The sequence below is a fragment of the Rhipicephalus microplus genome, chromosome 3, assembly GCF_043290135.1.
Source record: "Rhipicephalus microplus isolate Deutch F79 chromosome 3, USDA_Rmic, whole genome shotgun sequence".
Taxonomy (NCBI): Eukaryota; Metazoa; Arthropoda; class Arachnida; order Ixodida; family Ixodidae; genus Rhipicephalus; species Rhipicephalus microplus.
The window spans coordinates 273,844,734-273,861,109 of NC_134702.1; the positions used below are offsets into that span (position 1 = coordinate 273,844,734).

Sequence of the window (16,376 nt, forward strand, 5' to 3'; positions counted from 1 at the left end):
AGAGGGTTGCAGTAGGGGCGTTCCCAGGACGCAAGCTGGAAGCAGTCATGAGGCAAGCGAGCGCAAAGCTCAAAACGACAGCTGATAGACGAAACCTAGTGATAATTTCAGGTAGTTTAAACGATGTCTTAAATGGAGATGCAGCAGGACTAGCATCCACACTGGCGAAAGGCGTCGATGACATGCGCGCCACTTCTCCTAAGGTACAGGTTGTGATATGCACGATACCGGAGGTACTGGTGCGTGATAGCAACCTTCAAAGAGCGGTGGTCAACGCAAACCAAGAGATCGGGCGGATGAGTCGAGAGAAAGGCTTTGAGGTGGTGGAAATAAACAGAGAGGTGCATAGGTGGGGGGGTTTTCAACGAGACAGAATTCACTTCGATGGGCGGCTAGGTCATGAGGTGGGTTGGCGACTTGCAGGACGCGCAGTAGCTTTTTTGGGGGGCAAGCGAGCCCTTCGGGGTGCAGGATAGCTAGTAACGAGGAAAACAACCAGGGAGACTCTTCAACAGGTGGTATGGACAGGTACGATTTTAAAGTGACACCAATATCTAAGATAGGTAGAGTCCAGGGCATAAATAGACATAGCCACGAGCGCCGAGTCAATTCAGACATAGGGTATATTAACATGCAGGGAGGTAGGAACAGGCTGAAGTGGGAAGAGATAGAAGAACAGCTAAGGGAAGAGAGGCCGATGGTATACGGTTTTGTAGAAACACATCTCAGGGATATGGCACAACCTCCGAACAATTCGGACTACGCGTGGGAATATTGTAATAGAACAGAAGGCAGCAGAAAGGGGGGTGGTATTGGGGCATTCATTCATAAAAGTACAGACTGGCAAAAGGTCAAGCAGGAGTGCAAGGAACATTTATGGCTAAAAGGAAAAGCCGCAGGTCAAATGACACTCCTTGATTTCGTGTACTTGTGGACGGGAGCAAAGGCCAGAGAGAAAAACCAGACAATGGTAGAGTGTATATCAAAGGACATTCAGGAGTTAGGAAGAGAGTGCGAGATAATTATACTAGGAGACATGAATGCGCACATAGAAGATATAGATGGGTATACCGACCCGACAGGCAAAATGATCATGGATATGTGTGAAAGGCTTGATTTGATCATTTGCAACAGTACCGAGAAGTGTGAAGGGCAAATAACATGGGAGGTAGGAAGGCTTCAGTCGACGATAGATTATGCACTGATGTCACATAGGATGTATGATAAGCTCAGGAGAATGCACATAGATGAAGGTGGCTCCAGAAGTCTGGGTAGCGATCACAAACGTATCAAGCTAAGTTTTGGAAGAGGAGTGAAAGTGGGAAGGAGACAAGATGAGCAACTACAGGAAAATTTTTATCCAGAAAGGCAAATTGAAATAGCCACTAAACACATTGAGAAAGTAATCACGGAGAATAATAAGACAGTGTGGACATACACGAATCTAATTAGACTCTTTGAGCTAGAGCTTGCTAAGACGCGTGGCAAGTCACACCGGAAAAGAAGACACAAACCCAATAGTTGGTGGGATGAGGAAGTTAAGAGAGCCATAGCAAAACGTCAGGAAGCCTCTAGGGAACACAGACATGCTAAGCAGCGGGGTGAACCGACAGATGATGTTGAAAGAAAATTGGCAACCTTTCTAAGCTGTAGAAGGGATGCATCCCTTCTGATCAATGAAAAGATTAGAAGGAAGGGAGCTCAGTGGCTGGCACAAGTACATAAAAAAGATAGAATGGTAGCTGCAAAATTTTGGAACCATCTAAACTCCCTAAGAAATGAGACGAGCCTAGAGCAGAGATTTATAAATACAGCCCAAGGTGCTAGGCTAGAAGGGGACGAAGCTATTGAATATATAAGAACAAAAGTGACAGAAAATTTTCAACAAAGAAGTACATGCACCACAATAGACAAGGACGAATCAAGTGGTGCAATGGCTCCATTTTCACAACAAGAGTGGGAAAGGGCTGACAAAAGGGTTCCTAGTAGTACATCAACAGGCCCAGATGGCATTCCAATTAGGCTGATAAAGACATTAGGTACGAAGTCTAAGCAGGCTTTGAGAGAGGCAATGAGCACAATAATAATCGATGGTGAAGTTCCCGATGGATGGAAACTTAGCAGGATGAGCATGATCTATAAGGGAAAGGGGGACAAAGCTGACATAAACAACTACCGTCCTATAACAGTGACATCAGTGGTCTACAGGCTGGCGATGCAGATTATAAAGGAAAGACTGCAGGCGTGGATAGAGGATGAGGGGGTGCTGGGGGAACTGCAGAACGGGTTTCGGAAACACAGGAGGTTGGAAGACAATCTGTTCTCACTGACGCAGTGCATCGAAATAGCAGAAAAGGAACACAGGCCCCTGTGGCTAGCATTTTTGGATATCAAGGGAGCGTACGATAGCGTGGTTCAAGAGGAATTGTGGGGAATACTGGACACACTAGGCGTGGAACATGTAGTCACTAATCTTTTAAAGGGTATCTATAAAGGTAACAAGGTAGTTATAAAGTGGGAAAAACAGGTATCCAAGCCTGCAGAGGTAAAACGGGGGCTTAGACAGGGGTGCCCCCTGTCACCCTTATTATTCATGATGTACCTACAAGGATTAGAGGCAAAATTAGAGGGAAGTGGACTGGGCTTCAACCTCTCTTTAGTCAAACAAAGAAAACTTATTGATCAGGCACTACCAGCATTAATGTACGCAGATGATATAGTGCTAATGGCCAACAACAAGGAAGATTTGCAGAGATTGATGGACATCTGTGGTAATGAGGGAGATAGGTTAGAGTTTAGATTCAGTAAGGAAAAATCAGCAGTCATGATTTTCAATGACAACGAAGGTAGTGAGCTTAGAATACAGGAGGTCACGCTAGAGATAACAGATAAATACAAATATCTGGGCGTATGGATAAGCAATGGGACCGAGTATCTGAGGGAACACAAAATATACGTGACGACTAAAGGTAACAGGAATGCAGCAGCCATGAAAAATAGGGCACTGTGGAATTACAATAGGTATGATGTTGTGAGAGGAATATGGAAAGGGGTCATGGTTCCTGGGCTGACGTTCGGCAATGCGGTCTTGTGCATGAGATCAGAAGTTCAAGCAAGATTAGAAATTAAGCAACGTGGAATAGGTAGGCTTGCTTTAGGAGCTCATGGGAATACACCAAATCAGGGAGTACAAGGTGATATGGGATGGACATCATTTTAGGGCAGGGAAGCTAGCAGCAAGATAAAATTTGAGAAGCGATTGAGAGAACTGGGGGAAGAGCGTTGGGCTAGGAAGGTTTTCAGCTACTTGTACATGAAGAATGTCGATACAAAATGGAGGAAGCGAACCAGGAAGTTGACTGGTAAATACTTAGAAAACAGCAGGTGGCCAAACCAAAAAAAAACTATCGGTTAAGAAGAAAGTGAAGGAAACGGAGACTGACATGTGGAGAATATGCATGATAAAGAAGTCCGCACTAGAGATATATCGAACGTTTAAGCAGGAAATTGCCAAGGAAAGGATCTATGATAATACTCGGGGTAGTTCTCTACTGTTTGAGGCCAGAACGGGAGTACTGCGAACCAAGACATATCGGGCCAAATATGAAGGGGTAGACACAGTATGCAGGGCGTGTGGAGAGGAAGAAGATACTGCCGAACACTTGATAATGTTCTGTAAAGGGCTTCACCCTATAGTTCAGGATGATGGCGCAGAGTTTTTCAAAGCACTGGGGTTTAGGGACCGGGAGGGCAAAATAAACTTTAAGCGGGTAGACTTAACTAGAAGGAGGTTATCTGATTGGTGGCTAAAGTCAAGGCACGAGTGAAAATTAAACTCTTCACTGCAAAGTACGAATCCTCGAACTCTTTTTAAGGAAAAAAAAATATAATTTCTGGTTCATCAGGTATTACGGCTTGGTGGCGCTAGCCACCGCCCGATCTAAAGGGTACAGCCATATCCATCCATCCATCCATCCATCCATCCATCCATCCATCCATCCATGTAGCCACCTCTAGTTTAGTTCTTGCAGTGTTCACTAGATGGCGGTACCGTCTCCTGTATGTAGCCACCTCTCGTTTAGTTCTGGTAGTGTTTACTAGATGGTGGTAGTTGTAGCTGATGATGAAAAGATGCAAGATGTTATAAACTAGAAAGCGGTACTTGTAGTTGATGAAAGACGCGAAATCTTATAAAATAGGAATGATGTCACATATGGCGCGTGTCATTGGTTGAAGGCAACCGTTCGATTTAGTGCGGCGACGTACGCTAGGGGGAGTGATGTAATAAAATCGAGTGGGCAAAATGTACAGAGGATTCATGGTTTACCAGGTTTACCTCCGGAGCTTCGCCCACTCATCATCATTCACTTCGTGGATATGGCGGAATTTTTTTGTTTAAAGAGGAACTCCAGTTTTTTTTAAATTTTGCATTCAACAATTTGAATAAAACTGAACATGTGTCCTCGTTTGTACCTTGGTGATATCTGCCAAATTTTAAAACCAGATGTCATTCAGTTTTTAGAAAACAAATTTTAAAATTGGTAGCTTATTCCGGAATCACACTTGTAAACGCGGGCAACCCTGTGTATATGACGTAAGGGTCCACTTTTTTTTTTCAAATCCCGCCTTTCTTAGCAGACAGTTGCAGCGCGCGCTTTCTTCTACGAGCCGACGACAACGCGAGAGGAATTAAGTTTTGTCAGCTGCATACAGCGTGCTAGTAGTCGTTAACGTCGGGTCTTACAATATTGAGCATGATCAAATTGATCCGGGGCATGTCAGATGCGTCACGCGCCCGAGAGTTTAAATCAAAAAGCGATGCTTCCACGCTCAAATATTACTATCTGAGCGTGGAATTATAGCTGCGATGATCGCTGCACTTGTCATCGGTAAGTTCTGACGAGCGGCACAGCCTGATTCCGCGTCGATTGACATTGCTAACTTGCTTTTCGCGTGTCAGAAAAGGATTGTGAACTATTACACCCTGGCCAGACGTGGCGGGTTGTAGCGTATTTCGAGACGTCATCGGCGATAGATTCCCATGACGTGTTGTGACACCCACCATGAACGAGGGAGCAGCTTCTGTTTCGGTTTATATTTTAACTCATCGTTTATTGCCTAACTAAAATTATTGACGAGTGCCTGGGTGGAATTAGCTACCTCAGTTTTTTTCAGGACTGTCAATACTATTAGAAGGCAGCATTACCTCAGAATGATCGAAAACGCTCCAGAGTTCCCCTTTAAAGAAAACTGAGGTGAGTTCTTTGAGATAAGGTACCTAACTCTGCTGTGTCGTCAGAAAGCATGTACGCAAAAAAGGCAGCGAGTTGCCGGTAGTTTACTTCCTAATTTACTTCGTGTGTTTTGATTGTATATGCCATCAAATGCATTGATTCGCGAAGTTCTAAGTTCTCGGTATTTCAACTAGAAATAGTATTAAATTGCTATATTTCTTTTTCGAGGAGGACAAAATATTAGTAATATCAGAGGTAACAGTTTGTCGCTACACGCAGGCACTTCCTTCCTTAAACAGTCTCTTTTACTCCTAGACATTTTGTTCCTCAAAACTAATGAGGAATAACAGTTTGCCCCCTGACAGTTACTCCCGAAAGGACGGATCGTTCATGCTTCAAGAAGTACTGGTTGTGGCATTGCAGTTATCTCCCGAAAGGACAAACCACAGACCCCTTTTTGTTCTTTTTGGCTTAGAATGTGGTGCGAGCCGTGCGTTGGTTTTCCGTGCATAGAGAAACGTGACCGAACTTTACCGGAAAACGCTTCCCCGTCGTGTCACGCTAGCACACGTCACGGAGTTTCACTGATCTTCATTGGCCACCCGTGCAAGACCCCTCTTTCGCCATGTGCTTTTTGCTACTGCCCGGCGCTCACGCGCTTTGTTAATGCTCGCACGCCTGCAACGGAGAAATGGTCCACCTTTGCACGCGACTTCTCATTCATGCACTTCGGCGGTTCCGCTTTGTGTGGTAGACGTGGGACCGCAGGATAGTGTATACCCAATTGGTCTGGCGCTTTGTCTCTGCCGTTGCACAAGACCGCGATTGTCACACAGTGTTGTATTTTGAGTTAGTAAACCCGTGTTAGTGGACGACCTGCCTCTAGAAACATCTCCGTGCCGTGTCGGAGAGAATCCGGCCGTAACGTCCCCGGAAGTGGAGAGCGTCATGTCCCTTCTCGGTCACTTCGTAGAGTAAACCTTCCGCAAATGTATCTCCACAACTCATTCATCAATTGATTGACTGGCTGATGATGACAAAGAATTAGAGATGAGGCCTTTGCAATAAGTTGGGAGCACTCAACGATCCACTTGTTACACCAATCATTATGTGTGAAATCTGGTTCGCATTTTGTGACGCATCTTTGGTGTTTTATTCTTCTACCACGGCATTTTACGCACCTTAACACAGTTCCTTTTGAACATAACGCCCGTGTAGGGTTTTTGTGCGCAGAGGTTTTGGGAACCGGTTAGTCGTGCTGTGTTGCACAGTTAGCAGAGGCGGTAGGAATTTTGACAAAATTTGAAACCAACTTGTCAACAGCTTTGAAGCTTCATGTTTATAACGCTCTATTTCTTTCTAATTTTAACTATTACTTACTAGTCTGGGCCACAACTACGTTAACAAACCTCAATCAGCTGCTTATATTTAAAAAAAAGCCCTAAACTGCATTGCGTGTGTCTAAAAAACTGTGCATACAAAACCCCTGTATATCGACTAGACTATCACATCAGTTCTGAACTTTTACCAATTCAATCTAGCCAGAAAGTTTAAACATGATACAGAAAGACTACTTCATACATTATCCGAATTACCATAGCTTAGAAGACTTTATGATTCCCGCAATAATTAAACCAGTAAAATGACATTTTCGTGCATCATGCTAAAGAAACAAATGCTTCGTCACACGCTTCCGAAATTGCAAATGAACTGCATAAATGTGGTATTGATTAAAAACAACTAGGAACTGTGCAATCGGAGCGTTTGTTGTCACCAAGGATTAATGCATTCCTTCTCGCATTCATATTGCATTCCTTTTTATGTTTGACACATTTTCAATTTTTACTGTTCTTTTTCTTTTTTGTTCACGTAGAAAGTGTGTAAAAGAACCCTCTTTTTGTTTTCATTATATTTGGGAAGGATTTATAAAATACATTGTAGAAACATCGTAATATATAGTAGTTTTGTGATTATTGAATTGTTTTGAGTCCTTAGTATACGTATTCTATTCTATAAATAATGTATTAGTATTGTAACGTCTCACTGCATGGCCTGTCAAACAAATGACTCGAGGATCTCAAGTGGACAAATCCACTTTTCTTGAGCGTGTATCTTCCATATTACACAAACTTGCCGACAAAATCAAGTTTGGTTTGATTTTGAATTTTTTTCAAACGGGTGAAAGACGGGGCTAGGACAGCATCATCTGTTCTTGCGGCAGGTTGTCAACATGTCTTTTGTTTCAGAAGTGAAAGCTCTGTTTAGTTAAGAGAAACGCAAAACCATTCTGCCCCGCTGTCAAGAGTGCTCTCCATTAAAAACGATATCAGTTACTACGTTTGCAGCGACGTACGAGGTCTGTTAGAAAAGTATCGAACATTTCGTGTTTTTTTTCGAGCACCTGATGGATTTGAAACAAGTGCGCTTGCATCAGCTGGTCTCGAATCTTTGTTCGCATGAATGTTTACTTTCCCCCCTGCCAATTGCGTCAGTCGCTACGACGCAGCGTTTGTTTGAGGCAGTGCGCAGTGCTTTCGTCGGTTTTTCATTGCAAAAAAAATTACGGAGCGACTGCAGTAGCACTACTGCAACAAGTTTGGCCAAAAACTGGGCGACATCCGAGCATAAACCTTTCGGCAGATCAAGACGGCTTTTAATGACGACGTTATGAGCCACACGCCGATCGACGAGTTGTACAACCGGTTTAAAAACAACTGCAATTCGGTTGATAGTGAGCCATGCTCCAGGCAGCCATCACACGCCTGAAATGATCAGCTCATTGCTGGAGTGAACGCTCTGGTATTGCGGGACAATCGTTTGACTATATATCCGCGAAATCACCGAAGATGTGGGCATCAGCACTTTCTCTGCACATTCTATTATAACTTGAGATTTGGCCATGAAAAGAGTTGTGGATAAACTCGCGCCGAAACTGCTCACAGTGAACAAAAAGACACTTCGTGTTGAGGTCTCGTAGAAAATGCTAAATTTCACAAGCAGTGACGCTAACTTCATGAACACCATTATCACTGGTGACAAATATTTGGTGTACCAGCATGCTATCCACGTCACCAAAACCAAAGAAGGCCCACTAAGTGCGCAGCAACGCCAAAGTGAGGCTCAGGGCTTCCTTTGACTCTCGCGATGTGGTAAACTACTAGTATGCACCACAGTGTCAAACAATCACCAAAGAGTACTACAGGGCTTTCATCACCTACGTGATGCTGTGCGGTGCAAGCGATTCAGTGGTGGTCAACACAAAACTGGCTAGCTTCACATATACTAAATTTGGTGTCGTTTTACGTGAATAGATGACGAAGGTAAACAACACAAATATGATAATCATGACGCGGAAGTCATGTACATCATTTATCACCACCTCGTAACGTTGGGTTGATTTTAAAGGGACATACCAACATTTCTCATTTGTGCTTCGCATATCATCGATTACCACTGTATGTGGAATCTGCCATTTTTTTCTTCTACAAACGTCCTTCTTAAGGTAATTAGCCGTAACTAATCTCAGAGTGCTGAATACACCAAAGCAGACCAAGGATAGGCATTAAAGCTTCAGAATGAATTTCAACAGTCCGCATCTTTAAAAAAATATTATAAAATACTTTTTATTGTATGGTTTCACTCATTTAAATGACAAGCAAATAAAATAAGATGCCTTTGGTTAAAAATCACCGCCCAATTTTTTCGCCCATCCTTGAAGCGATGCCGGGTCCTATCGTAACCAACTAAACGCAGGGTGCTGAGGGGTACATTTGACTTTTTTCATACTGTTGGCTTTCTCGAAAGGGTGTCTCCTGTAGTTCAGAAAGATCCTGAGTTTCACTATGCTCAGGATATCCTCCATAGCATCCCTCGCTTTAATCGTTTGGTCGCTGCATATATATGCACTTTTTTCACGCGTCCCATATAAACCGAAAGAATTGAAGGGGAGATGAAGAAACAGATGTAAAGATAACCTTATGTCAACAAAAACTGCACAGACCGTTTCTTTCTGCGTTACACAAGACAACAAAAGTGTCACTAACACAGTTGTTGCCCATTTACTTACTATAAAAAGCTTGTACTAGCTCACGTCCTACTCTCTCTTTGTGGTTGCCTAGAATTTTCATCCTTTCGAATTTGGGCTCAATCTTCATGCATGAGCTTCTATGCTCGGATAAGTTTACATTTATTATTTGACGCAGCGTGCTCTTCAACTCGTTCATTAACAGAGTGGCCTGTTTGGCCAACGTACGAACGACGGCAGGTGAGTGGGACTTGGTACACAACTCCTGTGGTCATTTCAAGAAATTTTGGCACGCTTTTCACCGCAGCTGCCTCGCTGTTGTCCGCTCCCATGGACCCTTGGCCATAAGCCGGCAAGCACTTTTTGGCGCCGAAAAGCCACTTGGACGCCATGCCTGTCTGCCACTTTCTCCAGGTAATGCGCGACTTCGTGCATATGTGGCAACACTTACATTATTCCTGCGCAGTCGCTCAGTGTTGCTGCAATAATTTTTTGTAACAATGTGGTGGAAAGCCTGCCTAAATCAGCCCAGTGATTTGAGTACGAAAACTATCATGCGTGGCGTGTGGGCATGACTTGATAAGAGCAGCTTTATGGCACAAGCTTGCCACTGGCTTCTCCACTATCTTCGAATGCGCAGACTCAAAAAGCAGGAGCTCTCTTCACGCTTTTGGTGCACGTTGCCAAAAAAAATGGATGTGAACTGAAATCGGAGGTAATTCTAAAATCTGCATTGAGCCGTTAGTCAGGATTTCATGCGTGAAAACTACAGACCTTTGCGGCATTGTCTAAAGCTGGTTAAAATTATACTCACTGAATCAGTGTGGATCATGGTTAGTATTTTGGAGATAAGAATAAAAAGTTGTCTCCATATTGGAATAACTTAGGAACCCCTTCTTCAGTTAGCTCATGATTCAGGAGTCGTCCATGGCGCCAAAACTTATAGTTCATAGAACCAGGGTAACACATGATCCTATACATAGGTGCTGTACCGTGGAATGCAGAACTCATCGTTAAAGGAGATGGATTAGGCTTGTAGGTAAAATTCTACAAGGGGCTTGAAATTTTCATCTGTTGCCCCGGCAGAGTTTTCAATGCCTATTTCGCCATTTTCCTCGCCACGTGCCAACTTGTCCAACAGGAATATCTTCTAAATAAGACAGCAAACAAGCCGATTCTTCCATCGACTTCCGCAACCACTTACAACAGCGTTTCTCTGCGATAGCGTTAGAGAGCTCATGTCGCAGAGATTCCACCGTCAGCATCGGCTCCGTTGTTTCTGAGAGAAACATCGTTCGTGAGCAAAAAAACTGGTTACACTGATTACAGAGATCAACGCTGGAGGCCGCTGCTTGTCCATGCATGCGCGCGCGATCACACTGAGAAAGCCGCACGTTCAAAAAGAAAAAAAGAGAAAGAAGCTCTCAAGGTCAGGAGGAGCGGGTGACGTAGTTTATTTGTCCCTGCCAACCCTCCCTGCTTAGCTTCCAGCGCTTTCATCAGGAGGAGAGAGAATGCAGTCGGAGCATTTGACAAACCTTTGTAACACCATTTGCACTGGACAGATTCTAGACATTTTTGCGACGTTGAATTCGTGAGGCAATAAGTTCTTCTAGTGTGTTCACTCCATGGTTACATCAAAAGTGTTTCAGGGCCCTTTAAGACATTTTGTTTGACAGATGTCACGAAAAAACGAACCCATTCAGCGATTTATAGGCGCATTTGGGAGGCCTCAAACTGCGTAAAAAAAGGGCGGGACAGTGCAGCCATCGTCGCTGAAAACACACAGGAAATTACAGACAGCTCTAAATATAGACAACTATGTCCGTCTAGTGGAAAAAATATGCCTTTCTAGAGGCGTTGATAAGGCAAACAGCAAACGCTAGATAATGTGCAGCCATCTGTGAAGCATTGTAAGACTCTTTATGGCCTCCGAGATGGCAAGCGCGCGGCGTGTATCTTGGACGCCGTGCGACTCCTGCTTTACATAAAAAACCTGTATATGTCATTCACGCACGCACGCGCTGGTGCAATGTACTCTGTGCGTGTGTGTGCGTGTATGTAACAAAAAAAAATATTAAGTATTCACTTAGCGGTTGACGGGCGCACTAGGGGCCGGATTTTGCTATCGCGTTCAGCTGTTAAATGGGAAGCTTAAGTCTCTCAATTTTCGTAGATATCATCATCATCAGCCTGACTGCGTCCACTGCAGAATAAAGCTCTCTCCCATGTTTCACCAGATAATTCAGTCCTGCACTGGCTGCTGCCAATATATACAAGCAAACTTCTTAATCTCATCTGCCCACCTAACCTTCTGTCTTTCCCTTAACCGCTTGCCTTCTCTAGGATTCCAGTTAGTTACCCTTAATGACCAGCGGTTATCCTGTCTACGTTCTACGTGCCCGGCCCATGCCCATTTTCTCTTCTTGATTTCAACTATGATATCCTTAACCCCGGTTTGCTCCCTAATCCATTCTGCTCTCTTATTGCTCTTCAGGTTACATCTAGCAATTTTATTTCCATTGCTAGCTGTATCGTTCTCAATTTAAGCTTAACCCTCTTTGTAAGTCTCCAGGTTCCTGCTGCGTAGCTAAGTACCGGCAAGATGTAAGCTGTTATATCTTTTCCTATTGAGGTATTGTGGCAATCTACCTGTCATGATTTGAGAGTGCTTGCCAAATGTGCTCCACCCCATCCTTATTCTTTTAGTTACTTCAGTCTCGTGCTTCGGCTCCGCTGTTATTACCTGTCCTATATAGACATAGTATTTTACAACTTCCAGTGCACTATTACCTATCTCGAAGCGCTGTCCTCTTCTGAGGTTGTTGTACATTACTTTCGTTTCCTGCAGATTGATTTTAATATCTACTTCTCTGCTCTCCTTGTCTAACTCCACAATCATGAGTTGCAATTCGTCCCCTGAGTTACTCAGCAGTGCAATTTCTTAGGCGAAGCGCAGGTTACTAAGGTACTCTCCATTTACTCTTATGTCTCACTGTTCCCAATCCATGCCTCCGAAAACCTCCTGTTAGCACGAGATATAGAATTGGGGAGATTGTGTCCCCCTACCTTACACCCTTCTTGATTAGTATTCTGTTGGTTTCTTTATGAAGCACCTGTTTACGAGGTGTCTCTTGATGGGAAGAGGACCAGAACCTTGGAAGAATGCAAACATCATCCTAATACATGAAGGTGAGATGACAAGGACATGAAGAATTACAGACCGATCAGCTTACTCTTCGTGCTATATAAGCTATTTACAAAGGCAATTGCTAACAGAATTAAGACAACATCGAAATTCAATCAACCAAAGGAACAAGCAGGATTTCGAACAGGCTACTTAACAAGCGACCACATTCATACTATGAATCAGGTAATAGAGAAACGCTCAGAATATAGCCAACCAATATATATATCCTTCGTAGATTAGAAGTCTTTGATTCAGTATAAATAGCAGCAGTCATGCAGACACTGCGGAATCAGGGCGTCGACGAAGGATATATAAACATCCTGGAAGAAATCTACAGGGGATCAACTTCATAGATCTACTCGATATCAAATTGAAAACGCTGGCGGCCAGCCTGACTTCGTGTAACCGTCGAATACGTTCCTTGAAGCGAAACAGTTATTTCATTAAGTTTTCTTTCGTGCAGAGTCGTGCTACTCTGTGAAGACTATAACGGAATGCTGTCATTCCCGACATTTACTAACACGTGATTGGTTAAACTCGTAGCAGCAATGCCAGAGCTGTTAACGATTTAAAGAGCGACTGTTACGACAGCGGATGACTCACTTGATCCCTTAGCGCGAACGAGCAGCCCTTTTGTGGCTCGCTGACAAAGCTCCAGTCGATGTTCGTATGGTGGCTGACCGACGCCATCATGGGCACGTCCGTCACCGAATCCTCAACCCCACCGGCTTCCAGCAATAGGACTCGATTTGAGGAGTCGTGTGACAGGCGGTTGGCCAACACAGAGCCCGCCGAACCACCACCCACTGCGAGACAAAGCACGTTGCAATCACATGGAAACGCAGTGGTGCTAATATTAACGCTATACAAATAACTATAGTGAACTAAAAGAAGGACATTTTTTAAGCTCAGATTTCGTTATCACAGCATTACTTAGACTAACTCGCACGAAAGCCAATGAAAGAACTGCGGATGTTATTGGTAGTGAGTGTGAGGAAATTAATACACACGAAAGAAAAACTTGCCACTGAGCCTGCGACCTTAGCTGAACGTGAAGGAAGCTCAACGTATTGAGCGGCGGTCATCCCCCGTCCACTTTATGCTTGTATGGAAAGCTCGCTGATTCGTTCCCTGCCAGCGGCAAGTTATTTTTTCCTTTGCATTACTTTCCTCATATTTACTACCAATAGTATCCTCTATATTTCCTTTGGCTTTCCTGTCTGATATTACTTATCAGTTGATGGCATTTTATCGTCATATAAAGTATTTACCAAAGATGGGCACTACCACAGGAAACGAAGAGCTTGAATGGCAAAGCTCGACATTTATAGGTGCAATCGCAGGCGTGAGCGCGGACCTGGGGGTCAAGCCTGCTTCATACATTGACATAACAAGAAGCGGTGGCGATGCGACGAACCCTCGCCTCCTATTCTCGCCCCCTCTCTGAAGAAATACAGGGCCAACATTACGGGTGTGATCGAATCATATACCACGTAAGCCCTTTTCGACGCTGTTTGGTAATGACATTTCTCTGTTATTGCCATTTGGTAATGCCGTTGGTATGGTTGTGAGAGCTAAAGGTAGACTAAGTACAACACCTGTATCGTCGGTCTAAACTGTCCCTGTCTACATACTACCCTATTCTAGAGGGCATTTCCAAGCTTGAACCGGCCGTTCTGTGATCAAACAGAAACAAGTTGCGAATATGGGCGAGAAGGGAGCTTTGCGTACCTGTGATTCTCGAGTAGCCGCTGATGCAAGGGCAGTGAAACGAACGAATTGTGGCTGCAACCGCCAGTATAAGCCTTTAAGCTTTGCTCGTCACTCTTATTGTAGGGTTTGTTGTGTGTGCTCAGTCAGTCTACGGAAGGCGTCAGAAAGCACCGCAAGTATACGGTTCAAGCGGATTTCAAGTAGAAGTCATCTCTGCAGGCCTTCTAACGCAACCTGCCAATGTATTTTATAACGTCTTTTTGAGAGCCGTCCTTGTAGAAGGAACACTGCAGCTTTTCATCGGGATGACTTATACAAAACTTGAAGTTAATGATTTTTGAACGAATGGAAACATTATCCGTTACCGCTGAGTTCGCCTTCACAAAGGTCGTTTGCAAAATACTAGTACCTAACCCAATTACTCTGCTAAATAGTTACAAACGAATAAAGAATAATTTATTAGTTTTCATTACTTTTATTTTAACACTGAAAAAAAGTAACAGCTTTGCCGCAAAGGCAAAGCGATGAACGCGATAGCAACAAATTGGAAGGCCATGCGCAGAATGGCAAGCAGACTGAAACATGCCCCACATTTCTCAACGGACAAAGGACGCACGAAACACACTCACGGGTACAGATTAACGCGAATAAGCGCCCCAACTGTTACTTCGCTGTGTCTGAAAAGCGTGACCTTTTCGCAAACGAAGCCTGTGCAATGATTGCAGTAACCTACGTGCACCCGGTAACTACAACAAAAAATAACGGAATAATTCCGACGAAACTCAAAGGCTAGCCGAGACATGGGATTCTCCCCACTGCAAGATAAGGGCGTGCGATCGAGCGTACACCCCTTTATTCTCTACGCGGGCTAAGTTACGCGTGAAAGATGACAGCCGCCGCGCGCTCACTGTGCCATCTTGCTGATTAAGCTAAAAACACGATAGCCTCCCACCCCACCCCCACCCCGAGATGCCCGCCAACAGTGGTAAGTGGTGGATATGAATAGCTTGACGTTCGGACGTCGGAGGAGGTACTTCTCGGTGCCTCATTTTGCTTCTGGGCGCCGGTTGGTGCAGACGCAGGATAAAAAGCTTGTCCCGAGGAGTGACAGTGGCTGACGCCGGCCACGGTATAGCATCTCCCCTCGTTCCAAAGGACTACAGGATTGTTCTGCCTTCGTTGTCATGCGTCGAGCAGTAGCTCTACACTGCGGTGTCAGCGGCCGACCGTATCGAATCGACGATTTCCGAAAACCTCTCAAAGACTCAGGCGTCATACAGCAAGTAGGTGGCATCGGGACATGTCAGATATCGCACGTGTGGTTTTTGAACATGAATACCGAGCAAGTGAAGAAAGCGCTGACAGACGCAGGCGTTCTCAAAGTAAAGACCGGGTATGTCTCGTCATTGACCCGACGCGGCAAAAGGTTAAAGATGAAATTGCACTGGCTTGCATTCAATCTTATGAAAGCCGCTTTTCGACGTGCCTTCTATGAATACGGCGACGTCAAGGAGGTGACCGATGACCGATGGAGAGCCGGAGATTTTTAAGGAGTTCAATCGACAACTCGTGCAATACGCATGCAACTACGAGACGGCGCTTCTGTAGAACTGCCGCATCAAATGCGTATTGGCAGCAGTATGGCGCTGGTCGTAGTGCCAGAAAGACCGCCTTTGCACTTGCGATGCCGAAGCATGGGGCACATGAGACGTGATCGCAAAGCCCCGAGGTGCAGCAAATGCCACTCTTTCGGTCAGGAGCAAGGCGAGTGCATTCATTCGTACGCATGAGCTGTAGGGCGACAACTTGAGACTCAACAGAGTGAACTTCTCGTAGATGAAGAGGAATCAGAACAAGCATCTTTGCCTGCAACATCACAGAAGCAAACGACATCGTACCACGCGTCATTGCTGAACAAAAGCAAGCCGCTTTCTTCAGCCTTTGACACGAACACCAAGCGGAGGATGGGAAATCCAGCGGCCACTGACTGTACCCAAACGACGAGCAAAGAGACGCGTCCTGCGCCTGCGATGCACGCTGCGTTGCAGCTGCAAACAACGCGCTCTGAAATTCCGGCGTTTCAGGCCAACGCCACTTCGACTCCTCTAAACCTGGCTTCACAGTATTCTTTAGCGAACGAAACACACGAAAATGAAGAATTGCTTGGTGACCTGGATAGCCCAAGGATGGAATTCGAATTGGCGTCTGCAAAACG

At 44.7% G+C, this 16,376-nt stretch overlaps 1 protein-coding gene across 1 annotated transcript in view; it reads right to left on the reverse strand.

The window, feature by feature from the left end:
* Positions 1-16,376, reverse strand: part of LOC119159804 (4-pyridoxate dehydrogenase) — a 238,775-nt gene that overhangs the window by 153,890 nt on the left and 68,509 nt on the right. Inside the window, exon 2 of the mRNA XM_075891024.1 lies at positions 13,052-13,254. Within this exon, the coding sequence (XP_075747139.1) occupies positions 13,052-13,254 (203 nt within the window). The remainder of the gene's footprint in view (positions 1-13,051; positions 13,255-16,376) is intronic.